This window comes from Desmodus rotundus, chromosome 2 (assembly GCF_022682495.2).
Source record: "Desmodus rotundus isolate HL8 chromosome 2, HLdesRot8A.1, whole genome shotgun sequence".
Taxonomy (NCBI): Eukaryota; Metazoa; Chordata; class Mammalia; order Chiroptera; family Phyllostomidae; genus Desmodus; species Desmodus rotundus.
In genome coordinates this window covers 202,275,622-202,302,084 of record NC_071388.1, presented here as the reverse complement: position 1 = coordinate 202,302,084, position 26,463 = coordinate 202,275,622, and the positions used below count along the sequence as shown (strand labels likewise).

The 26,463-nt window shown below is 44.8% G+C and overlaps 1 protein-coding gene across 1 annotated transcript in view; it reads left to right on the top strand.

Annotated features, from left to right (window-relative positions):
• DNER (delta/notch like EGF repeat containing) overlaps nucleotides 1-26,463 on the top strand; it is a 252,031-nt gene that overhangs the window by 85,666 nt on the left and 139,902 nt on the right. The window contains exons 2-4 of the mRNA XM_053919153.1: nucleotides 12,347-12,646; nucleotides 15,392-15,486; nucleotides 17,864-18,030. Coding sequence (XP_053775128.1) covers nucleotides 12,347-12,646; nucleotides 15,392-15,486; nucleotides 17,864-18,030 — 562 coding nt within the window. The remainder of the gene's footprint in view (nucleotides 1-12,346; nucleotides 12,647-15,391; nucleotides 15,487-17,863; nucleotides 18,031-26,463) is intronic.

Here is a 26,463-nt window from a genome sequence, read left to right as displayed (position 1 = left end):
TGGAGCTCACTGTGCCCCATATTGGACAAAACAGAACCTGGGCTGAGCGCAGGGGTGCTGGCAGGCCCATGTCCAGGCCATCTTGTGCAGAGAGTGAGCGCCAGTCGGTGCCAGGCCCACAGCTAGTGGCTGGAGCTGCAGTGTCGCAGCCGTCAGAAGGCAGCTCTCAGTGGACACCCTCGTGGACAGTGGACAGTTGCGTTACCCTAAGTCCAGAGTCTGCAGGTGCTGTGCACCCAGAGCCCTGCTGCCCCGGACCCCCTGCCACACGCCTTTTTCTTTAGAGTAGATCTTCCTCTGGAACACATTTTAAAATTAATTTTTTGTACTGAGGTATAATTGAGGTGTACTGTTATATTAGTTTCAGGTGCACAGCATTGTGATTCGATTTTTGTATACATTGCAAGAGGACTACCGCAAGGTCTAGTTCACATTCATCACCGCATACAGGTACAAACATTTTTTTCTGGTCATGGGAACTTTGAAGATTTACTCTCTTAGCAACTTTCGAGTAGGCAATACAGTATTAGTAACTATAGTCACCGTGTTGTACGTTACATTTCCACGACTTATTTTACTGTTGGAAGTTTATACCTTTGGACCCCCTGCATCCCCCCTGCATCTATGTTGTCCACCCCTTACCCCTGCCTCTGGTGACCACCACTCTGTTCTCTGTAACTATGAGCTTTTTTTTTTTTTTTAAAGATTCCACATATAAGTGAGATTACATGATATTGATCTTTCTCTGCCTGACTGATTTCACTTAGCAAATGCCCTTGAGGTCCAAGTGGCAAGATTTCATTCTCTTTTAGGGCTGAGTCAGATTCCATCGTACATGTATCGCATCTTCTTTATCCGCCCATCCACCGACGCACACTTAGGCTGCTTCCATATCTTGGCCACTGTAAATAATGCTGCAGTGCACAGAGGGGTGCATATGTCTTTGTGCACTTTAGATGAATATCCAGAAGTGGAATTGCTGGGTCACATGGTTGTTTTAATTTTTTTGAGGGACCATCTCTCTGGGCATTTTGTCCCTTTCAGCAGTCACAGTTCCATTGGGGTCCCTCAGTGCATCAAAATGCTGGTAAAGTGAACTCCAACAGGCATGTTTTCCTAACCTGGTCAGCTGATAGGTGGGCAACCAGGACCCCCATTCCTCTGACCAAAGTTCTGTGTCTGTGACTCAGCTTCTCCCTGAGAATCTTCAGCAGTCAGTTCTGCAAAGAAAATACAACCCTCCTTTCAAATATGGGAAAAGTAAGGAGTTGAGAAGTTAGTTTTATCCCCCAAGAACTAAGAAGTATTCGATGGCCATACTGGGGTTTGAACCTTTTGTGGGGGATTCTATAGAGCAATTTACTTCATATTGCAAAGATGTTGGACTAATCCGCATTGTCACTGATGAGTTGCCAAAACATAAGAGTGATAGGTAACAAAAATGACAAGCTAAGGATGCAGAGGTTTCATACTCTTTACCTGCATGTTGGAGATAAGGCTTCAAAGGAACCTATTGGCCTGTAGACCATGTAACCTGCACCTGTATTATTTATGTTACCTGTCAACATGACCTAGAGGACGGGTTGGTCGAACCCTTCCTGGGAACTGGGTGTGAGTTGTACTCTGTCACCTAGGGACCCTGCACATTTATACAACCTCACAGGACCTTGATTTTCATCTTTGTAAAGTGCAGGGAGGAACCTTCTGGCTTTCCTGCCTCTCAGGGTGGTCGTGGGACCTGTCAGAGATGTGTCCATGTGTGCATGGTCAACCCACTTGATTTCAGTCATTGATCAATAAACACAGTTTCTCTGTGGTCTGTATACTGTTCTCTTGAGATTTCTATTTGGCTCTCTCAGGAGATGAAGACTAGTGAACAGTGGAGCTTCCAGATTGTTGAACTTTCTACAATTTTAAGTGGCAGAACTTTGGAAATTTGTTTTTTTTAATGGAATTCACTTATAAAATGACAGGCACATGCATTTTTAATGTGTTACCATAGAACAACTGTTTTGATACAAGCCAGATGTTCTGGAAACCAACTTTCTTGGTTCATGGTGGTCTTCGCATCACAGTACAATTTTTTTATAGTGCCTTAGGCCAAAAGAAATAGCTAATGGTTCCATTTATGATATAATGTTAAGAAAAATCAGTGCTGGACAGTAGTGAGAGTAGAAAAGAAAGATGTTATTTAGGACAGTTGCAATATGGGAAAAGAAACCTTGGTATAGAACCAAGCTCAAGTCCAAACACAACAAGAACAAGAGGGATTTATAGCCAAGCAGCAGGTGGGGGTTGGTAGATGGAACATTACCAAGAGGAAACATCCAGGGTAAGCAGAGAGTCTAGTCAAAATCACATAAGAGCTCTGGCTGGTGTGGCTCAGTGGATTGAGCACCAGCTTGAGAACCAAAGGGTTGCTGGTTTGATTCCCAGTCAGGGCACATGCCTGGATTGTGGGCCAGGACCCCAGTAGGGGATGTGTGAGAGGCAATCACACACTGATGTTTCCCTCCCTCTCTTTCTCTCCCCCTTCCCCTCTAAAACTAAATTTAAAAAACCCACATAAGAGGATTTTTGCTAAAGACAGGTCGGAATGATCAGATACCACCTGGGGGATGGTGGACAATGAGGAACCTGATTAGATATGGAGGGTGAACAGATGTGGAGGATGCGGGATTCTATGTGAACTGACTCAGCAGGATTCTTGTTAAAACTGGACAATGCAGAGACGAACATGGAAGTTTCAAAGTTGAGGTCTAGTTGAAATGTTTAGGGGAGCTGGAGTAGAGTTCAGTCAAGGAGAGAATCTTTGTCAGCAGCTAGGTCCCAACAACTTACGTCTTAACAGCTTGGTTATAGCATCTATCATCTTCATACTCTAACTTAATTCACCCAACTGGGTTGTCCAACCGGGCGAGTGCTATTAAATGCGATTGGTTCCTCCATGTTTTGAAACAGCTGAGAGGATGTTCTGTGCTCAAAAATGAGTATCTGACACTTCTCCAAGGAAGACATACAGAGGGCCCAGAGACATGAAAAGATGCTCAGCATCACTAGCCATCAGAGAGATGCAAATTAAAACCATAATGAGGTACCATCTCACACCAGTCAGAGTGGCCAACATAAACAAATCAACAAACAAACGTTGGAGAGGATGCGGAGAAAAGGGCACCCTAGTACATTGCTGGTGGGAATGCAGATTGGTGCAGCCACTGTGGAAAACGGTATGGAATTTCCTCAGAAAACTAAAAATGGAACTGCCTTTTGACCCAGCAATTCCACTGCTGGGATTATATCCTAAGAACCCTGAAACACCAATCCAAAAGAACCTATGCACCCCAATGTTCATAGCAGTACAATTTACAATAGCCAAGTACTGGAAGCAACCTAAGTGCCCATCAGCAAATGAGTGGATCAAAAAATTATGGCACATTTACACAATGGAATTCTATGCAGCAGAGAGAAAGAAGGAGCTTATACCCTCTGCAACAGCGTGGATGGAACTGGAGAGCATTATGCTAAGTGAAATAAGCCAGGCGGTGAGGGACAAACACCATATGATCTCACCTTTAACTGGAACATAATCAACAAAAGAAAAAAGCAAACAAAATATAACCAGAGACATTGAAATTAAGAACATTGTAACAATAGCCAGAGGGGAGTGGGGAGGGGAAAGTGGGGAGAGGGGTCTATAGGAGCTACTATAAAGGACACAAGGACAAAATCAAGGGGGAGGGTAGAGGTGGGGGAGGGAGGTGGGACTGGCTGGGGTGGGGTGGAGGAATGGGGAGAAAATGCAGACAATTGTAACTGAATAAAAATAAATAAATTAATTAAAAAATAAAAAAAAAGAAAAGTAAAAAAAAAATGAGTGTCTGAAAACCCTTAATTCTACATGGTTATGCTTTCCTGGTAGTTTTTCCACCCTTCCGATGTCATGCCTTAATTGGAAATGCTAACTGTTTGTGTTTTTAAGGAGATAATGTGGATGATCAGTGTTGTAGAGTGTCTGCAAGCCATAGCCCCTCTGCTGTATCACTCTGTGGATGCAAATATCCAGGCAGCAGCTCTCTGAATTTAAGGTTTAGCTTGTCATGGGGGAGGAAACCCTTCTGTGTCTTAAAGGGCAATGCACTGAAGTGCAGCCAGAATGTTCTCTCTTCTGCTTCCCTGTAGCGCAGTATGTGTCCACAGGGCTGCAAAGTTAAGGTTGGATGGTTTTCCATCCCTCATCCCTCCCCTGTCTGGACTCCCAGACTGTAGGGACTCTGGTCTCTCCTGTTGACCTTTCTTGTTCCTGTGCTTCACACCCACTGGCTCTTCCGAGTTGGCAGGGTTTTATGGATGACCTTTTCCACTTTCAGCCCCATTTTCCTCTTCCTTTATTGTATTTCCTTTTGTTTTTTTTTTTCTGTCTTTTTATAATTTCAAAAGTCCTCTCAGCTTCCTTAAGGAACAACACCTGGCTTTTTTCTAGATGTTGGTAGCCAGTCGCTGAGCTTCTTTCTTGCGGGGCACCGAGATGACTAACCCAAGTGTGTATACAGCTCAGTGTTTTGGCTTTTGTTGATTACGAGACAATTGCAGCTGGATATCCAGAGCCTGCTCTTTTGGTGGCTTGCATTTTACTTTTCTCCGTTTTAGCTTTTTTCTTAGTGAAGTGTTCTCTATGAAGCTGGCTGGTTCTAGAAGTCTTCTGTCTAGGTAAATGAGGTTGGACGACATGAAGATTTTAGAGTTCTCCGCAGAGTCGCGGATTCTTGTCCTCATTTCCAGGAGCAGATGGTTATGAAAATTAGAGCAGCTGTTTCCACTTAAGGTTAGAAAAGCTGAAAAGTGAGTAGGGGGAGTTTTGGTGCCTGTAGAGAGGACATATCGAAGTAGCTGAGGCCGTGACACTTTCCCCGGGCAAGGTGGACCTGGTATCTCTGCTCCTCCACCTGGCTTCATGGGCATCCATAGAGCTCTTGGCCAACTTTCCTTAAGGATCCCGGGCTAACAAGCCCGGTAGATGCAGAGCCCCCTGCCTGGTGGGAAATGCTTGGGTGCTTGGAGCAAAGATTGGAGAATAGTCTGAAAGAAAGCAGTGCCCTTCCTTTGTTCCAGACAATGCATAACTGAGTTCCAACCATGTGCCTGGTTTTGCAGCTCCCTGTGCCTCACACCGGTGTCATTTGTCCTTTCCACTTGTTTTAAATAATAAAGAAATCAACACATTTTTGTATTCGAGGACTACCTTTGGGGTCCCCAACAAGAGTGGAGGACTCTTTTGAAAGTGGGAGTCCCCACCCTGGCTTAACACGTTTCATCGGCAGACCCTTTAGGATAACGCAGAGGCTGCTGTTCTGGGGTTGCTGCGGGCCTCTGTGGCCTCATGACCTCATGGCCTTGTGGCTGCTGGCTGGGGAAGGTCTCTGTGGAATCTGCCTGCTGCTCCACTGTCTGGGAGTGAAGTCAGGATGGAGCCTTGCGGTGACTTTCGAGCAAAGACAAGTTCATTTCATCACTGGCCGGAAGCTCCAGGGCTCTTTCAGGAGGGGGACTCTGGCTGCAGAAACCTCTCACAATAGGGGTGCTGCTGATGCCACCCTTGATCATTGTCACTGGGGCAGTGACCTGCCTACCTCACTCTGGCTGTCCCACTGGTCCCGGGGTTGGTAGATGACAGGTATTTCCTAGAGAAGATTTATGTTAAAGGACATAAACAAATTAGGTCCCCCCCCCCATTTGCCTGGTGGGAAATGTCACCCAGAAAGGTGTAGTGCCAGCTTTCACAAAGATCAGACTTTGAAGACGTTAATGGATTAGCTTTTCTCTGGATAGGCGCCACCTTTTCCCACATCTCCTCTCCCTCCTGCGTGGCCTGCCTGCGCCGAGCCTCCGAGTCCCCTTCCTCGCTGCTCTCCTGATGTGGGCATGTCCCACGCCCTGTATGCTCTGCTCTCTCCCATTGTCTGGGCAGAGTGGCCCCATTGGCTCAGACTTTGCTCTGCAACATGGTCAGCATGTGGTTCCTACCAGCAGATACCTGCTCCTAGGAGCCATTTTTCCTGGGGTGGGGAGTGTCTGAAGGGGGACAGAAAAAAATCCGGCAGTTCCCAGCTCTCTACCCTGCCCAGACCCCTCTAAGGTTCCACGTTCCCACGGGCTCCCTTACCCTGGACGCATCTTCTCAGATTCCACGTATGCAAAATCGGAACCTTTCCCAGAACCACGGATGGGGGCTTTCTGGCGGGACAGCCTCTCTCACTGAGCTGAGTGGGCTCAGTTCTGTCTTTCAAAGGCCTGATGAGCTGCCCAGGGTTTGGGGTCTGTTTCACCTGAGGCCCTCTACAGCTGATTGAACCCAGGCTACCCCTATCCCGCTGTGTCCCAAAAGTTGTCACCAGAGCTTCCTGGTGCACTGGAAAGTGGCCTGACCCTTGGGCGGCCTGAGCAGCTCATGTTCAGGTAACCAGTGCCAAATTGGGCCCACTTCCCAGTAATTGTGCTTCTTCCCTCTAGTAGCTGATGGCAGTGGGCCACACTCTCCTTCCCAACACCACTCGCTGACCTCCCGAGATCAAATACAAGGCTCTGTGGAATACAGTGAAGGCATCAGTCCTGGTTTCAGACTTCTGCCACGTGAGACTGTGGATCAGCTACTTAGCCTTTCTGAGCCGTAGTTCCCTCTGGATCAAGTTAGGGTTGTATTTACTTGACAGTGTTGTTAAGAGCCAATGAGTTGGGCATATGAGGGGCCTGGTGTTCATGGCCCTTAACACATTTTAACTCTTTCTTGCCTGCTCCTCTATACTCATGTTTTCCTGCCTCCTCCGCCTGACCCCTCCCAACCTCTCTGAGGCCTTGCCCTCAGTGATCTGGTGTATATGCACTGTCGCCCCCAATATAGAGGTGATGTTCAAATCAGGAGCACCAGCTCGTTCATTTCCCCTGAGCACCAGATCTGTGTTTATAATCACTTAAGGACGTCACCTACTCAGTGATTCTTAGATACCTAAATACCATCCTGACCCAAACCCAAACCATGGCGTCCTGCCCCTTCTCAACTTTTCTTCTTTTTGAATCCCCTATTTCAATGAGTGGCCCTCCCATTTACCTGGTTGTCCAAATCAAAAGCCCAGGAGTTGCTACGCACAGAAACTTTCCTCTTTTACCTGCACATCCGATCCGCTAGTCTCCCCATCCTGCGACTGTCCAGCCTGCCTTCGTGTTTTGGTCTGTGTGGTCCCAGCTTCAGATGTGGCCCACATCACTCCTCACCTGGGTGGTTCCAGTGGTTTCCTAATACATCCCTATGCCTCCAGGTTGACCCCCTTAAATGTATTATTCCATTGTTGCTAGGGCCCTTTCTCTAAAATGTTTCCTCTGTCCTATTCCTGCTTAAAATTCATTATTGACTTGCTTTCAGAGCCAAAGTCAAACTCTTTAGCAGCACATGCTATGAACTGATCTTCGACTGCTTCAGCAAATCTCCTTTTAAAAATCCCTGACACGTGGCCTATTTGCACCAGTTAAGGAGACCTACTTGTAGTTCTCTCAATATACCACCCTCTTTAATACCTCAGGGCCTTTGCACTTGCTGTTCTCCTTGGTAGGAGCCCCCTTTCCTACCCTTCTTTCCTTTGATAGCTCCTCCTTGACCCCTGAGAATTGCATAGGAAGACTTCCTGAATTACCTCGGTGAGTTCAGGGCCCCAACTCTTGCTTTTCAGAGCATTCTGTATGCGTATGTCACGGCTCTGTGATAAAGTCACACTTTATTCACCTGTTACCCCCATTAATCACTGATCTTAGGGCTTGTGCCATTTGTATTTGCAGATACCTAACCAGAACTTTTTCTTTTTTAAAAAATATTTATTTATTTATTTTTAGATAGAGAGGGGAAAGGAGGGAGAAAGAGAGGGAGAGAAACATCAATGTGTGGTTGCCTCTCACACCCCCTATACCGGGGACCTGCCCTGCAACCCAGGCCTGTGCCCTTACTGGGAATTGAACTGGCGACCCTTTGGTTTGCAGGCTGGTGCTCAATCCACTGAGCCACACCAGTCAGGGCACCAGACCGTTTTCATAAAGGTTGTACTGATCCTATGAGAGTGCTTCCTTCACCATATCATTGCTAGAGGTAGAGATTATTAGTTGAAAAAATGCATTTTATTTTGAGAAAGAAAATTCTATTTTTGTATATGGTGTGAAGGAGAAGTCAAGCTTCATTTCCTCCATATGGATATCAATTTATTGAAACAACTGTATCTACTGCATTACTCTATTTCAGAAATGAATTGTCTGCATGTGATTATTCTAGTTCTTGACTCTCTATTCTATTGTCCTAATTACTGTAGTTTTAAAATTCCTGATTTTTTATAGAGCAAGCCCTCCTACATTGTTCTTATTCAAGAGTGTCTGGGTTATTTGGAGACATTTTACACAAGAACAAGAACGAGAACGAGAACAACAACAACAACAAAAAGCTTGTAATTTTTGTTGCAATTGCATTAAATCTGTAAATAGCTTTGGGGAAAATTTGAGTCTTTGAGTATTCTAATCCCTCCATTTCCATGCTTTAATTTTTCTCAGTATTATCTCACTATTATACCAAACTCTTTGTTGAGTCCATGCACTTCTTTCATTTGATTTATTTCTAGGTATTTGATTTTTTTTATGTAAACAACACCTTTTTGAAATTTTCCTTTCTATTTGTTTCTGAAACATGGAGATGCAATTTTCCTCTTTCAAGAAATTTTGACCTTGTATCTAACAAACTTGCTGGGCTTCCATATTCTAACAATTTATCTGCAGGCATAAACATGTAGTCTGAATCACGACAGTTCTCATTCCTACTCAGTCCTTATCGCTTCTTCTTATTCGTGTCTTCTTGCACTGGCCAGGACCCTTAGTGCAATGTCCAGTGCGAGTGAGGTTGCAAACATCCTTGCTTTGTTTCCAGTTTCAGGGAGAAACGTTTCAACATTTCACCAATAAGTATTCCATTTGCTGCTGGATTTTTTGGGTAGATTTTATCAGATTCAAGAAGTTCACTTCTATTTCTCTTTGCCAGAGGTCTTCACTCTCAGTGGATGCTGAATACAATAAAACGCTTTCCTGCACTGATTGAGTTGCTCCTATAGTCTTGTGGAAAGCTAATTCCCAGTTTGCTGCAGCCTTCTTCTCCTGAGTGGCAGGGGGGTGAGAGTTGGCATGTCTCCTGTGTGTGTGGCTTCGCGGTGTTGTAAAGAGAGTTTGGTAAGATGTTTGAGCATCTCCGATGAGAGGCCAAGCAGGAACGTACGCCTTGAAATTGTTTTGTAAGTTTCTGAAACTTGTTTTCGAATGACTAAGAGAAAAAAAGAAAGAACAGCATTTCATGTGAGGTTGGCATGCCTATACCGGCACATGCAGTTGAGCGTTATCTCTGGGAATTTAGCGAATATGGAAACCAGAACACAAAGGGTTTGCCAGGTTTGAAGAAAAGTTATTTAATTCTTGATATAGCTACAATTGAACAGGAATGAAAGATTCATCAGTATGACTATTGACTGTGTGTATCAGCCGAACTGAAGCAAAGGCAGAGTAATTTCAAGGTAATTTCCAAATTTAAAGAGACACCATGAGAAAGTGGAAAAATAATTGGACGTGTTTATTTTTAATGGATTCATTTCATCGTCAAGAGTTTGAATTCTGCTTGTAATTTCCTTTTAGCCTACTTACAAATGTGACTCAAACCACATGCAAAAATCAGGACAGGCTGATTTTAAGAAAACTGACCCAGAATTGAGGGGAAAAATGATGGCCCAGATTAGTCTTGGAATAATTTTCAAGTAGATCTAGAGTCCCTAATGCAGAAGTAGAGAAATACAAAAACATAGGAATGTATATTTCACTATAATAGGGAGTTCTTGATCCAGTAAAGTGAATGAGCATTTTTATTATTTGGATTGGAAAAAATTCATGGGATGCATTTCTTGGCCGAGTCTACTGCTGGCATAAACACTGTAGTGATTTCCCCCCCATCCTTACTCCTGGTGGATAAGCAGTTGGCATTGGAATGCAGTTAAGATCATTATTGAACAAAGTGGGAAAAATATCCTTTCTCAGATGAAAACACTGTGACAGTTGGACCCCAACATTGTTCATTTGCTTTTCAGTGTGAAGATGCCATTTCTAAGCAGTGCGGTTCCTCTTTTGTACTGAGAAACCAAAGATTTAGGACATTAGAGCTCTCCTGTCCCGTTCTTTCCTTCTGCAGCTGAGGAAACTGAATCCCAGGAAACACCCTTGTCTTGTCCAAGATCACCCACAAATGGGGTTGGGACCCCAGGGTTCCTCTACTGTGTCATATTACTTCAGTGTAATAATAGCTCATTACTGTTTTTCTAGGAACCCTGAACTCCAAATTCGGGAGTCCTCTATGTGGCGGTCCCCCTCCCAGCTGGCAGAGGTAGACAGCCCTGCTAACTCTTTCTCATCCTCAACCACTCTGAGAATCAAAAGGCACACATTCACAGATAAAGAAGCTGGGGTTTAGAGAGAGGGAAAAGTTTGGTAGAGAGTGTTCCTGAAGTGAGACTCCAAGATCTCTCTAGTGCCTCTCCAGTACTTGTTCCACTATTTTGTGATCAAGAATCAAATGATAATGGTCAGTGTCAGATAATAGGAAAGTTATTTTAGATAAGAAACACATCCCTCCAAGTCATATCAGTGGGTCCAGCACTGCATAAGAGGAAAATCTTGGGCTTTGTATCTAGCTGGTCCTAAGCTTGCACCGTGAAAAAGTGCTCATGCATTTTGACAGGTTGGTTACTTCCTGCTTATAGGTCAAACTTCGTGGGATTCCATGGCAGTTGCGGCCTCTACAACTGGACTTCCATGTTGTAAAATGAGTTGGAGAGCCATGCAAAGTCTGGGAGGAAAGCATTCCAGGCAGAGAGCCCAGCAGGTGCAAAGGTCCTGAGACAGCAATGACCTTGGCATAGTCCAGGGACAGAAAGAAAGCAGGGAGGGGCCAGTGCAAGGGAGGAGGAACTTGTGTGGGAAGAGAGGACATTATGGGTAGGAACGTGTCAGATGGAAGGAGTTGGGTTTTACTTTGAGTTGATAAAGATGATAAATATTTAAAATCATTTGCAGTTTAAATATTCTTCCCAGATTCTAGTCCATCTATTCTTTTCTGGTAGTCTGTGAAGGAATTGCCAAGTCATAGCAGAGAAGTAACAATGCAGTATTTTTGGAGCTTCATTTTATTCAATTCAGACCCCCTTAATAGTCCTCAAGGAGTTTGTTGGAAACTGTTTGAGGAGGCCAATTAGCAGAGTGAATAGCCATTTTTTTTTCCACGCAGAATCACGTGCGAACCATTTCAATAGGAAAAATCAGGGTTCCATTTCTCTGTAGTCTGTTCTTTCCTGAATTCTATTTTGTGACCAGCCGTGAGAAGCCAGGGGTACATCAGATAGAGGTCTAATTTTCTGTTATCACAGAAACAAATGATAATTGAGTAAGTATGGAGAACACGCCTGAACCCTTGAGCTGTCTCCGGAGAAGCATTGTTTCATTTCTCATTGTGCTGTCGCATCTCCCAGTAATAACAAACAGCAATTCAGAGGTCAGCAAGGACTGCGAGATAAACCTTAGAGCAGGAACACCACTGAAAGGCACACAAGTGAATTTTTATCTTCTGTATCCAGCGGGGTCACCTCTCTCTGTAATCACCCTCCAAAATAATGAAACAGACTTTCGTAAGATTGCACTTAATACCTATTGGCACCATGCTCTCTACTAGCTTTCAGTTGTCACACATGCTCATTATTTTGGAAACCTGTACTTTAGAAATGTCATCTTAAAATGCCTTGTTCATCAGGTAGGAAACGGGGACAAAAGTAAGTGCCTCTAGGAGCAATAACCTGGGCATGAGGAGGTCTAGGAGGTGTGAAAGGAGGCTTCCCTTTAGAGCGCTAGTACCATTTGTCAGACATGCAGCTACCAGTACCAAAGCTGATATTTTCCTGTGAAGTCTTCATTTTAACTATTTTTGCCTTAGAAGATGTCTCTAAATAACGTGTTCCCGCATCAACATTGTTTAGGGCCTTGGGTTCCGGAGACCGTTCTCCACTATGTGTATATCCTTGCAGGACACCTGTTACCTGTGGAAAGGCCAATGTCAGGATGACCTTGGGAGGCTGCCCCCAACAGCACAGGGGGTGGAGAACGCGGACTCCACAGTCCAGTTCCACTGGAACAGTGTTTCCACTGGAGCAGCATCTCTGAGACACCGAGCTAATTTCCCAGTGATGGCACCACTTTTCTTACGAGGGAATAATTGACCCCATTTATGGTCTCTTTTCAGCTTGTTGTGGATCCTTGCACCAGCAACCCTTGTCACCATGGCAACTGCAGCAGCAGCAGCAGCGATGGCTACCTCTGCGTTTGCACCGAAGGCTACGAAGGTCCGAACTGTGAGCAGGCACTTTCCAGTCTCCCAGCTTCTGGCTGGACCGAGTCCATGGCACCCCGACAGCTTCAGCCGGTCCCCGCTACCCAGGAGCCTGATGTCATCCTGCCCCGCTCCCAGGCAACTGTGACCCTGCCCACGTGGCAGCCGAAGACAGGGCAGAAAGTTGTAGAAATGAAATGGGATCAAGTGGAGGTGAGAATGTTTTGCTACATATGTTCTTATGTAAGACATCAGTCGGGTTAAAACAATTCCAGTGGTTCTAATATCAGCAACGAAAGTGGAAAACCTTTAACCTACCCAGTGAGCAAAACAACGTGTCCAACCTTATTCCCGCCTACACTTGTTTGGGAAATCGCTCTCTCTCAGTCACACAGATGAGACTTTTGGATTGTGATGGTTTTGTGAGCATAAAAAGAGTAATCAAGAAAAGAAATGAAATTATTTTGAGGAACAATATCCATGTACATTTTTGTGAGACAATCTTAGGTTTGGGGGCAGACAGCTCAATGAAGAGTCATAGAAGCGAAGGCATCACAGACCCTCCATGGTTGACCTACTTTCACTTGTGGGGTAGTACGCTCACCTTTTTCTTGGTTTGTTTGTTATTGTTTGGGTTCTATTTTTGGTGCCTTGCAGCATGTCAGTGGGATTTAGAAGGAAAAAAAAAAGCAGCTATCATTGATTTTTTATAAATTGTTATTAAATTTATGGGGTGACATTGATTAATAAAAGTATCTAGGTTTCAGGTGTAGAACTCGACAATCCATCCTTTGTGTATTGCGCTGTCTGTCCCCCTCCAAGGTCAAGTCTCCTTCTCTCACCGGGGATTTGACCCACTTTACCCTTTTCCACCTCCCTCCGCCCCGTTTTCCTGTGTCTATGTGTTTTTATTTGTTTGTTTTGTTGCTTTCTAAAATATTTTGAGAATGCATTTGAAAATGAAATTTGCAAATTTTATTTACTTTGGCAATAGCAAGTTCTATATATTGAATCTTGGCCAGTATGGGTTTGGCTTATTGTATTTTCAAGCTCATCAACAGTCTCATCATATAAAATATGAAATTTTTAGCACACCCCTAAAAATTGGCATAGAATATATATTTGCTAGCTGGAAGAATTTGGGAATAAATTGAAATTGTGAATTTGAGGTGACAACAATAGAGTAGTTTTGCTCCATATTTTATACTTTGTATGACATCCTTATAGACGTGGGTTTGTATTTTAGTACAGGTTTTATAGCTTAAATGAGAAAAAAATACCTAGATCTTTGTGTAGCACTTTTAGAGTGAAGGAATGCCTCTAGAAATTTCCCTTATTATAAAAAGAGGTAAGGCAGCATTTCTTCTTTCATTTTCTTGGGTAATTATAACCAGTTGACCCACTTTTTTTTTTCATTGCCACAGTTTATGAAGGCCACCCTCAGACTGCAGGGCCATGTCCGTAGCCTACCCCACCTAAAAACTGTGGTCTTGCTCTGATTTCAGACTTTTAATAAGTGCTTTGAAATTATAATTTTAATATCTCTTTGCTGAATGACTCACTTCTTGAATGTGAAGTAGATTTGGTCCCACATTTACCAAGGAAGTGTCCTTCAGAGAAAAATTTCTTCCCAACCAGCTATTTCCATCCATTTTCTTAAAGACAAGCTACCCTAGAGATGGTAAATGTGAAAGAGGAGCACCCCATCTTCCTGCCCTGCTGGTATTTCATAGGCTGTTAAGAAGCAGATTGAAAGTCCGAGAGGAGGACATGTGCCCTTTGCATGCAGCCGTGATGCTTTGGGAACCTGAGGCTATTTGGAGCCGTAGGCGACTGAAGTTCATGGGACAGTTGTCAGTCACACACGCTGGTCAGGTTGCACTTGTGTCTTTGAATGTCCCCGGTGGGTTTTATCTGTAGCATCTGACCACCCAGCCTTCTGGACAAGAAGTTCTAGGTGTGGGACGGGGTTCAAGTGCTGAGAATTTCTGTATTGTTCTCAGTTAATACTGGATACTTTGAATACCCTTTTACTTAGACTTTCGGGGTGAAAACAGTGATCACAGTATGAGGAATAAATGAGTGAATTGATCAGGAACACCTCACTGGACACAGGTCAAGTGTTTGCAATATGCTTTCTGATGAGCATGAGCCCTGCCCCCAACTGCCAGCTCCTTTTTTTGTGCACATCAGTATGACACTTTTTGGGAATACGTCCCTTAAAAACTGAAGGTGTCATCCACAGGGGAAAAGTGGGGCAGCTTCCCAGTGACCTGGCCTTAGTGTGCAGTCCTAAGACCCATCTCCGCACAGAGCAAGGTCATGCAGACCAGATACTTCCTCTCTAGTTTTTAAAAATTAGAGAGAGAGAGAGAGAGAGAGAGAGAGAGATATCGATCTGTTATTCCATTCATTTGTCCACCCATTGGTTGACTCTTGTATGTGCCCTGACTAGGAATTGAACCTGCAACCTTGGAGTATTAGATCAATGCTCTAAGCCACTGAGCTACCTAGCCAGGGCACCTATTGTTCATATAAAGGCTCACCCCCTAGTCATTAAGATTTATACCTGCCATGGGAAAGCCAGTCCTTAAAGGCCACCCACCTCCTTGTTCTCTAAGCATTTAGTCCCTCCGGACCCCAGACTGAGCACAGGGCAGAGAGGCCAGTGACACTTGCTCCCTGAACAAGCAGCAAGTGAGCCCCGGGCCCTTCCCTGGGATGTCCTGTTATCAGTTTTCACAATCCTGGCCATGGGTACACTGTTCCCAGGAAAACTTCTGCCTTTTAGAAACTAAAAGGGCAACGCTTTCACTTTCTTTTGAGATGGGAAATTTTCCCTTGTCCTTCTCTGTTCCCACCCCAGCATCATCGAAAGGACCTGAACAGAGGGACGCTTTGCTTTATAGGATCATCGGTGCTGTGAACAACCCCGATCTTTGGGTTTTGTCTTCCCAGGTGATTCCAGACATTGCCTGTGGGAATGCCAGTTCTAACAGCTCTGCGGGTGGCCGGCTGGTGTCCTTTGAAGTGCCGCAGAACACCTCAGTCAAGTAAGGAAACTCTCAGATAAAACTGTTCAGACCCACGCTGTGCCTGCCCGGGGCTGTGCCTGCCCGTGTGCCTGGTCTGGAACTGGCCCGCCCAGTGAGAATTGTGATTGGAGCATGTGCCCACACGTGGCCAGTGCCACGCAGAAACTTGGGGGTGCTGTTTATCCGGAGACTGTGCAAGTGAGGGCCCCGTCAGGGTCTGGGGTGAGAGAAGGACCCGGAGGCCTTGGAAAGATCCAGAGCCAGACCCTTCACTTCCCAAGTGATTTTCACTTCCAAAATTCTGTGGTCTCTTTAAGATTTTAACGGGCCATTGGTTAAATTCTGATGCACAATTAACTCCAAATTTAAACATTATAATATTCTCTTTAAAAGCCAACAGCCAAGAAGAGAACATTTTATTTTGTTTTGAACTGAAGCTCTTTCGAGTTGCATACTGCCCATTGTCACTGGTGGGGTGGGGACCAGGCAAAGGGAAGCAGGCGGGCGGGGTACCTGCTGTGGACCTTGCTGGGGGCTGGGGGTGCCGCCAGCATTAGCGTGTCCCATCCTGTCTGACAAGTCCCATTGCCTGACCTTCTCTGTTGCTATTAACTACAACCCCCTGTCTACCTCCACCCCTTCCCCAATGCAACCAGTGGTCATTTGCTATCTAGCCCCCAGGGACTTTGGAAGAATGACGGACCCATAGTCCTGGTGAAGCAGGGTGCTCCCTTTTGAGGGAGCAGTGGGTATTACAGACCTCTTCCATGTACCCAGCATTATTTTTGCCCACCGTGCCTTCTCAACATTAGTGTCCCTGAACAATTTTTAGAAGAGGGACTCTGTCATATTGCGCCCATATTCCTCCCCCAAGCCTTGATTCATGCTGGTGGGAGAGGGAATGGGTAGGAGCCAGGAGAGGTGGTGAACTCCGGCAGGAGAAGACCTCCTGGGAGCAAGGCAGGTATGGTGACTGAGGCAGCGTTGAGTTCTGCCAGCAGGGGGCCCCCGTGCTAAGTGTTTCATTGCTCACAATACAGATGAAACCTTCATCGCCCAGAGCTGGCTTTAGGGAAGTAAGATTAATTCGTTTAGGAAATCCTCTCCCAGCCCTTTCTTGTTTAGGTCAGGGATTTCCCGCCCTTTTGATCTCACTGGGCACACAAACTAATTACTAACATTCTGCGGCACACCAAAAAAAAAATATTTTTTGTCGATCTGACCCCCCCAAAAAGGTATAATTTTGACCCGTTCACACCAGACAGCTATTGCTGTTTTGGATGTTGTCATTTTTTTTTTTTAAATTTGCCAGTCTAAGGAAAAAGAGGGCAGTGCCTCTTACCCAACAGTCAGGTGTTGCATGTTTCAGAAATTCTTGCAGCACACTGGTTGAAAATTGCTGGTTTAGGTCGTATTATCTTACTTTCATAAGCCTTTTTGAATAGTTCTAATCTTCAACCCTGAAATTCTCCAAGAAGCTCTTAGGCTGCAGAGCCGGGCAGAAATAGCAGACTCTGATGCAGGCAGAGGGAGACAGGAGGTCAGAATGATCTCCAGGCGCCCTGAACTGCCTCGTGAGGGGCACTCGGCCCTTAAGCTTTGAGTTATTCATGAATTCAGTCATTTTGCAGCCCGCAGCCCGGTGCTGAGCGCCTGCTGCAAGCCAGGGGGAGGGGCAGCGCTTCTCCCCAGGCAGAGGCCCAGTTCTCGGGGAGCACAGGGACACAGGGACCGGAAGGTGGCGGGAAGATGGGCAGGGAAGGTCTCAGAGAGGCGGTGATGTGGGGGCTGAGCCTTGAGGATGACAGGTCTTGGAAGGGGATGGGGGGGCGGGGAAGAGGGCAGAGGCTGAGAGCAGCCGAACCTGCTTGGGGAAGAGACAGTAATCCCGTTGCCTGAGGGTCAGGCTGCCAGGACAGACGTGCCGGATTTGAGTCTGAGAGGGAAACTGAGGCTGAGGTTGACTAGTCAGTCTCCTAGGGCATCTCATTCTTTGGATTTTATCCTGAGAACAAGAAAAAAGCAGGGGAGACCTGAAGCATGGGAGGTGACATACTTATCTTGCCAGCACAGCTCAGGTGGCCGATTTGGAATGTGTTTCCCATTTGCAGTGCATTCAAGCAGGGTCCTTTATATTGTGTGGAGATGGAAGGAGTTGTCCCTGAAAGAACTCCGTGTACCTCTGTATTGTTGATTAGAAGTGTTCGCTGGGCATTTCTCAGCAGTGAGTGTGCACAGAGCGACGCTTGGTTGTAAGATCATTTCCTCAGTCCCCCCCTCCCCATCCCTTTGTGGATGTGCATGTCGTCTTCTTGTATATTCTCACTGTGACGGGCTGGTTCTCAGACCAGGTTTTCTGGTTGGGACCCTCCATTGACGCTGTTCCTGTTTTCAGAATTCGGCAAGATGCCGCTGCTTCGCTGATCCTGCTGTGGAAGGTCACGGCCACGGGATTTCAGCAGTGCTCCCTCATAGACGGCCGGAGCGTGACCCTGCTCCAGGCCCCCGGGGGCCTGGTCCTCTCGGAGGAGATGCTGGCCTTGGGGCCCAACCACTTCATCGGTGAGTCATGGGAATCTCACAGAACCACCTCTTGGTTTGGTGGATGGAGACAGTGTGTAAGGAATTTTACCAGGAGAACCTGAGTGTTAGCCATCAACACTATTTCCTCCATTTTAGGGGAGGGTCCGCTTATGATCAACATCAGTTTCTAAGGTATTAATTCCAGGGGGCTCCAAGTGGAAAGGGTGTGGCCTCTGGGTTCCGGAGACTGTCTCCCAGCCCTGGCCGAAGTGTCACAGGTGTGGGGTCTTTGGCGCTTAATGCTGGGAATGTCAATTTTCTTTTTTTTTTTTTTTTTAATATATTTATTGATTATGCTATTACAGTTGTCCCATGGGAATGTCAATTTTCTAATTTCCAGCTCTTTGTGTGCTTTCTCCAAGAATTGTGGGCAACTTGGAGCCATGAGTTCATTTGCTAACAACAATTTCGTGGGAAAAATTTATCTTTGAAATGTATTGTTCCTTAGAGGAATAATTTTACACTTGATCTTAGCCAAAGGGCCGAGAAGCAATAGAGGAATAATTTAAAATATTAACTTAGGTATGTTAATATATATAATATATTAATAACTAAATTATACTACATTCTCAAAAATTACACTTCAGGTTATGATGAGGAGACAATGATTTTGAGTGCCATCCTTTATTTCTCTAAACCATTATTTTCCATTTGGAAAATTTGTGATCTGGTATCTTTTAAAATTCCCTAACTAGAGCCCGCGGAGTGCCGTGTGTGGCTTTGTGAGAAAGCTCAACAGTGCTTCAGTGTTTCTCTCTTTTAAGGGGACAGACAGTTTGCACACGCTCCTCCTGAGGAAGAGGGGCCGGGCTCTCATTGTCCCTGCACATGGCCAGCCACTTCTTTGTGCAAAGTCTTTTTATCTGAAACAGTATTGATTGTGATTGCTGTGGAAGCCTTCTGCTTACTGCATGGACACGTGCTTAATGCTCTTTTCGTTTAATTTTTTTTTTTAAAGCAGCTTCTTAATTCACTTTTGCAATATGGGGGCTCTGTGGATGTGGATACATTGTAGTGAAGAACCAAAAGCCTGTTTTGAAGGGGACAATGGCTTTTACCAGACAGGGGAGCAAATCGATGCTAGGGAAGGTGGGAGAAAACTTCCACACCAGAGGAAGAGCCCCAGACCTGTGCTGCTCTGTTTGGGGAGCAAATGTGAATTCACCTGCAGGAACCAAGTGTCCTCTCTGCTCCTTAGTGTCAGTAGATCCCACGTGCACACCTGATACCAAAGTGTTTGAATATTTCAGTGTGGCAGGGCAGAGGAGTCCCTTCTGTGCCTTTGAGGACAAACTGGGTTGCTGCCACCAGCTTGACACAAACTTTCTTTTGTAAAAGTTGTTGCTGAGAGCCGAGTGTTAAACTGCTACACATTCCAGATGACGGTAAGGTACCTGACCTCTCTCAGTGCCGCTGCACTTGATTTTTAAAGTTTTCCTTCATGACCACTGCCCTATGAATGAATGTTTACAGTGTTTCATAGAGAGAAGGGGATGATGAAACATTTTACAGAGCGCCTCCTCAGTCAACCCCTTCCCTGCTGGGCTGTCATCAATTTCACTTCTGCCCTCTCCTTAATTAGTCCTTCTCTTTTTCCTGTCTGCCTCTTCCAAACATGTTATTTGCTTTATGCAGTGTTTTGGGGTAAATAGCTAAATCCACCTTTGTTTAGCACTGCCTGCTCCGGGGGGTCATCACGGGTGCTCATTAGCTCTCTGAGTGACTCAGTGGCCCCATAGTCAGTGTTTTCACAAAGGGAAGGTTCACTGTTCCTGTTGCCTCTCCATGAAGCACAGTTGTGTCTTGCCTGCCTCAGTAAATCTTTTTGTGCTTCTTAAACCTGGGTTTGCTTGGAACCTTTGCTGCGATGGATGATCTCAGGGGTGAGGGATAGATGAGCCCTCTGGTGTGTGGTCTTTGTGTTACAAAGCTGTTGGAGGTCACCACCTCCTTAGGGTGTAGCGTGGACCCTCCCCTGCTCCATCCCATCCTTCTCTTGCCTCCGACCCTCACATCTATTCCTCTTCAAGACCTCAGTAAACTCTCCGCGTTTGGAGTGGTGTGGGAGAAGGGCCAGCGAAAGATTCTACTCTGCGTGGATTCTCAAATCTCCTTACAAATGTTTACAAACACACACAGACGACCCTGGGCCGTTCTCCTGGCTGGTTCTTCCTCTGCTCAGGAAACCTAGGTGGGGCACGTCTGCTTTCCCCACACTTCCCCCCTGCCTCCTTGCCCAGAGAAGCCCACTTTCTCCTGCACACTTTTCTCTTTATGGCCTGTATTTGTTGCCACCTCAGTCTGACATTTTATCTCTTTGCTGGTCTCGGAAATGACATTCATTGTGACCCAGCTTGTTCCCCGCTCCTCTCGTTTTCCCGGTGGCCTGGCTGCTCCAGTCTGCCTCTTTCTCTCCCCTCATTCTGTTCTTCTGCTTATAACCCACTATTTTTTCAATTATTTTCATGACATTTTTTCTTACAGTTTTTAGTACATTTTATGCCTAATTTATATCATAAAAGTGAGTGTATTTTTAGGTTTAATCCAGACAGATGTTGTTTCATGAATGACCTACTAAAAAGCTTCTCTTAATACCTTGGGTTGAAGGAATGAATGGTGCAACCAGCAGACCATACAAAGGTCCTTGTAGGAGCTGAGATCACTTCTTCCGGATTGTAGCTACTAAATTAGCCACAGACCTCCGGAGACCAGTGATTTCCAGGTCCTCGTCCCTGAGGTCTTCACTGGACTAGACACTCCCCAGTCTGTGCGTGACCCTTTTGTGCCTCCTGGGAGTTGCTGAGCTCTTTAAGTCTCCTTGATTCTAAGTGTCTAGTTTAAAAAGCTTCTTGTCGTGTAAAATAATTTCTAAGGCAGTGCATTCTCTTTATTTTCGTATCTTGAAAAACAAGGAAGAATAACACGGTACTTTAGGTACAATGAAGGTTAAGGCTTTTCTTTGCCCGAGGTAATAAGACCCAGCCAGTGCAATGGCCCTTCATGGCCCCAGGGCTGTAGGTCTTCAGGGACTCACCTGATGAGTGTATCCCTGCTGGCATCGGATGCTTCCTTGGAGAAGCAGCCTTTGATGGTCTAACTGTACATACTGCCACAATTTTTTTTTAAAGAAATGTAATTTTCAATATACAATCAGTTGATGCTGTCATTTTTAGGCAAAAGCTCCTCTTTGGGGCTCAGTTGGCCCCTGGTTTTGCAGCGGTCAGGGAGTCGAAGGTCATTTCACGGATCCTGTGAATCTTTTGCAAATGCCCTGCAAACTCAGGGGTTTGTTTATCGTCCTTCGGAGAGACTCAAAAGTTTACTGGATTCTCAAAGATACCTGGATCTCCAAAAGTGTTAGAACCACCACTCTAATCTGTGTGTGTGATCACGTGAGAATGCTTTTCAACATTCTCTGCTCGTGGAAGGGTGTTTCCTGCTCCCAAGTCTCCATGTCAAGGAACTTAAGATGCTTTTGTTGGCTTACAGTTCTAGGTGGTGCAGGGCTGTATTAGTTAGAAGGTGCACATCCCACACCACTTACTTCCCAGGCACTGCTCCAGCCAGGCCGTGCAAAGATGATTTTGCCATGGTCTCTGAGGAAAGGGGGCAACAAAGGCAGGGAGAATGCTGTGGACAGGGGATGTGCAAAAGCGACCATGGCCTTCTGGGGGAGGAGCGGCTAACTCTGCCCGGGGTGGGGAGGTGGGACAGGCAAAGTGTGCTCCTTGGAGGAACAACAGGCAGTGTTGGACAGTTTGATGTCACAGGAGTTGGTGTCATCAGATCATTCAAGGAGAGTGTTAGAGATGGACTAATGGTCATCACAACTGGAAATAGAATTTAACTTCAACAAGCGTACAACAGACCTTTGAAAATCCCACCCATCCCTCCAGATGCCTTTCATCTTGGATATGAACAATGTGGGAATTTTATTTCATGGTTCTCTGTTTATCCTCAACAGGCAAAAGAAGGACCTGCTAGTCTTTGGCATGGATTTTCAATGAATCCTCTGGGACCCTTTAATAAAGTTCTATTGTCTTAATTGTGAACTCTGTCCCCTTTTCCCCATCTGACTAAACTGTTCCTAAAAGCCTGTCCTTTAAAATGTAAGTTTGCAAAGTACCATAATGTAGCTGCAGTTGGGATGTCTCAGCCTCGAGATCTGACGGAGAGAGCCGCTGGGGGGAAAGGGCTCTGCAGAGGACTACATCCATCAGGGTGGGGGTGGGGGTGGGGGGCAGTCTTCAGAGGGGCAAGTTCCATTAAAAAGGTAGGGACGGGAGATTTCTTAACATCGTAGTTTGGCTGGAGAGGTCTCTGAAGCCATGAGTAGTGGCCAACATTATTATTATTTTTGCGTGTGCCGATGGTGGCAATTTGGGCATCAGAGCTCTAGAGGGGTCTTACTTTACCTCAGCCCTCTCATGATGAATTCTTTTATTTCGCACTCTGAATTAAAAGGAGTCAGAAGATAAATAGGCCAGACACTGCTCCGCCCCATGAGAGCTCCCTGGCCAGGAGGACTAAGTGGAGCAGCCAGGACCTGGCTCCCTGTGGAAGACTAAGGGGGCCAGGGAAGGGGTGGGAAGAGACAAGGGCTGGGTACAGACCAGGACATGTCAGAAGGAAGGACCCCATGTGGAGTGACAGATGCTCAGCATGCGTTTTCCTCTGGCTTGTTGGAGAGGCCACAGGGAAGTGTACAATCAAATTGGTAATTCAGCTCTTACAACTGTAAAGATTTGATGGCCTGTTAACCTCTCTTCTACACACTCTTTCAGGTGTATTTTTCCCTGGCTCTGATGTCCATTTTAATGTGTATTTCACTATGTAATGGTATATATTTTCTGTAAGCAACTCAGATCTTATGGATTAAGTTAAGATATAAAAAAGTAAGATATTGGTTGGGGTACTTTGTATTTCAGGATGTTCTTTGCTATACCTTCACAAAAACTTGACTTATTTTGATATTGTTTTTTTAGGTCTGTTAGTGTAAGGATGGGTATTTGCATCCTAGCTCTGACCCAGTAAAGCAGGGTTGATTTTTTGAAACATCCCAACTCCTCTCCCCATATGCTGGTTGCTGCCAGACTGAAGGTTTCATGCCATAGAACGTGCTTATGGCATGAAACCTTCAGTCTTCAGGTGGTTGTCAAACAAGCCTGCAATATTTGATTAGCTTATTGGTGGAGGTGGATTGAGTATATGCCTTACCAACCATCTGAAATCTGGGCTTCTGAGGCCTGTGGCCCCTTACCTACACATGGGGCTGGAATTTTTGTCTGTAAGCTCACAGGTAGACTTCTCCACCTTCCTGGAGTGAAACCTAATTTCCTGGAAGCATAAGGTCCTCCTTCCACAACTGCCACCCTGTCCAGCCGCTGTGCCCGTGGTGGGCCCCGATCTCTCTGGTCTGGACCCAGTCTTCCTGACACCCCAGCACTTCTGCCTCCGGCCGTGCCCAGCTCTCACGCACGGAAGCCAGCCCAGGGTGGGAATGCGTTGTCCCTGCCTCTGAATCCGCCAGTTCAGATTGCTGGTCAATCTGTCTAGATGTTCACCTGACCCCAGGCCTGCAAATTTTCTGCTTGTGCTTTCTGTACAGCTGGCATCATTTCCCCAGTTCTGCCTCCTTCCCTTTCTTCCAACTCTTTCACAAAATATGTGCTTTCCCAGCTGTTTAGGTCATACCTTTCCCTCCGATCATCGTATTTACAGCCAGCATCACACAACTTAGCGCCTGAATGTTCCCTATCCTCCTTTTCTTGGGTATGCTGGTTTTATGTCTTTAGTTAGACTATGAAGTTCTAGAGAAGGGGACCGTGTCATAGTCCCTTGTACCACGATGGCCTTATGGCATTTTCCTAAGTGATTAAATTTTGTTCATATGGAACAGTTATTCTGCTTAGTCAATACCAGGTAAAGAAAATTTCCAGCTGCAAATGTCAATCTGTAGAATTCTTCGTAGATTTTCATAACCCACCTCTGTGACATTTAAACTTTCTCCTCTTTCATTGCATTAAAAGTATTTTAGAAGATCAAATTAAAAAAAAAAGAAAGAAAGAAACTTTTCCTCATTCTTCTGGGAATGCTGTTTTGCATTTTGTCCTTTACGATGTCTTACTCTGGGGCCAGGGGTAAAATAGTCAAAGGAAGGCTGGAATTTCTACCCGCTATTGAAACATTAACATCTTCTTTGCTAAAAGCTCAAGATTTAACAAAGAAAATGCAAATATTTCACCTTTTGCTGGTTGTCTTAAAACCACAGTTGAATATGGTATATGGAACTTCCTGCAATGGAAGAAACAAAAAACTTGGCAATGTGCAAATAAAAAGTAATAGTTGGAAGAGAACAAAAGCAGAGGAAATATAAGGCTGCCCCGAACAGCATAGTTTAGGTAACGTTCTTGTAGCTCACATTTGCCTAGTTGGAAGACTTCTATTAAACTAGATTTTACTTACATTGAAACCACATTTCTATATTGTTAACAATCAGGATTATTCTTTTTGATCTTATTATTATTGGTAATGTATATTAAAATTTTATGGCCTTTGTTTGAAGTCTATTTTGTCTGATATAAGTATTGCTACCCCAGCTTTTTTCTCCCTGTCCATTTGCTTGGAATGTTTTTTCCCAACTTCTCACTTTCAGTCTGTGTAGGACTTTTGTTCTGAGGGGGGTCTCTTGTAGGCAGCACATGTGGGGTCGTGTTTTCTTATCCATTCAGCTACTCTGTGTCTTTTGATTGGAGCTTAATCCATTTACATTAAAGTTATTATCGATAGGTTCTTATTCATTGCTATTTTACCCTCTTTGTAAAATTTTAAAATTAGCTGGTCTTGAACTTCAGTGTCTTGCTCCTGTCTTCCTAAATATTGTCACAGTCAGCATCACTTATTGATCGGTTCCTATTAATCGTGGTGATAAATTAAGCGTTGGTAAGAAAGACATACTCCTTTGTGGACGCACTTGGCCCCTGCAGCTGACAGTCTGAGCTTCGCTGGGTCCCTCTGAGTGTTGGCTGCTCAGGCTGTGCTGAAATTGGTGCAGGTGAGCCAAGACAAATGAAATGTTGCCCCTACCCTTCAAGATAGTCCTTGGAATCAGGCTTCACAGAAAGGCGGGTTGCTGGTCTACCACAGACCTGACTGATCCCCAGCAGAAGCTTTTACAAGCTCCTTATGTCGTTCTTTCACAGCCCATATTTGTGCAAGTCCTAGGAGCTGAGCGACGGTATTCATCAGTTAGTCCTTTAGCAGTGCAGGACCGCTGTATGGAGTCGAACCACTCTGGGTCCATGCGCGTAAGTTAGCACAGCACTTCCGTGGGTTTGAGCACCAGTTTCAGAATTTAAGAGACAGAAATCTGTGCCTGATTCATTGGGTGGTGGAGTTTGCTTGGTTCTGAGAAGCAAAGTTAAGGTGCAGATTTATAATGATAAATTCTCCTCTCTTCCTCCCCATTCTGCCTCGTTTTCTCTTTCTCTCCTTCAGCCCTTTATTTTAAAAAAAAACACATATTTTGCTTATAGATTGATGTGGAAAAATTAAATAATAAAAATTCTTTTTATATTTGAAATAATTTCTTGTTAACTCTGTAAAGGAATACCTTATTACTTCATTGATACTAGTGCATTTTAACCTATTTTATCCACAAAATTTGATTGAAATATTTCTTTAAAACTTTTTCTGTTTCTTTTAGCCTAGAGACAAACTTTCTCAGGGCTTTGCTGGGTTTACTGTTAACAGCTTTTCTTAGCTTCTGTCAGTAGAGATTTCAACTAAGAAAGTAATTTATTTAATTGCTTTTTTACAGCCAGATTTCTCCTTCTCAGTGGCATCTCATCTCTTTCTTCTCTCTAAGGGAGGGGGAAGAGGGAGGGAGAGAGAGGGCGGAGAAGGAAGGAGAAGGAGGAGAAGGAAGAGGGGGCGAGAGAGAAGTTGATTCTCAGGGCTACATATATAAACCCTGGGAATTAAGGTTTTCTCTCATTAGAAGGTAATTTTAAAATTTACTCTCTTTTTAATAATAAAAATATGCTCTTTGACAGCAGATAATATAAATATAAATAATATTCACACTTTTTTGAAAGAAGAACACATTCATGGGCTGTCTGGTTATTTGCTTTTTCATTTAATGTATCAATGACATTCTTTTGCCTTAATAAATACAAACCTATAATACTCTTCCCGATGACTGCATAGTGTCTCTGAGTCAATGTATTTCATCAGTCTGCTATTGGTAGGGTCCTTCCTTTCTTTCGCCTCCTTAGACAGAATTTCAAATGTTGTTATAACCTCATTTTTGTATCTTTTCTGATGATGTATTGAGGTGAAACTCCCAAATGTGGAATTTGCTAAATCAAAAAGTTTACATATTTTAATGACAATTTTAGTACACATTATCAA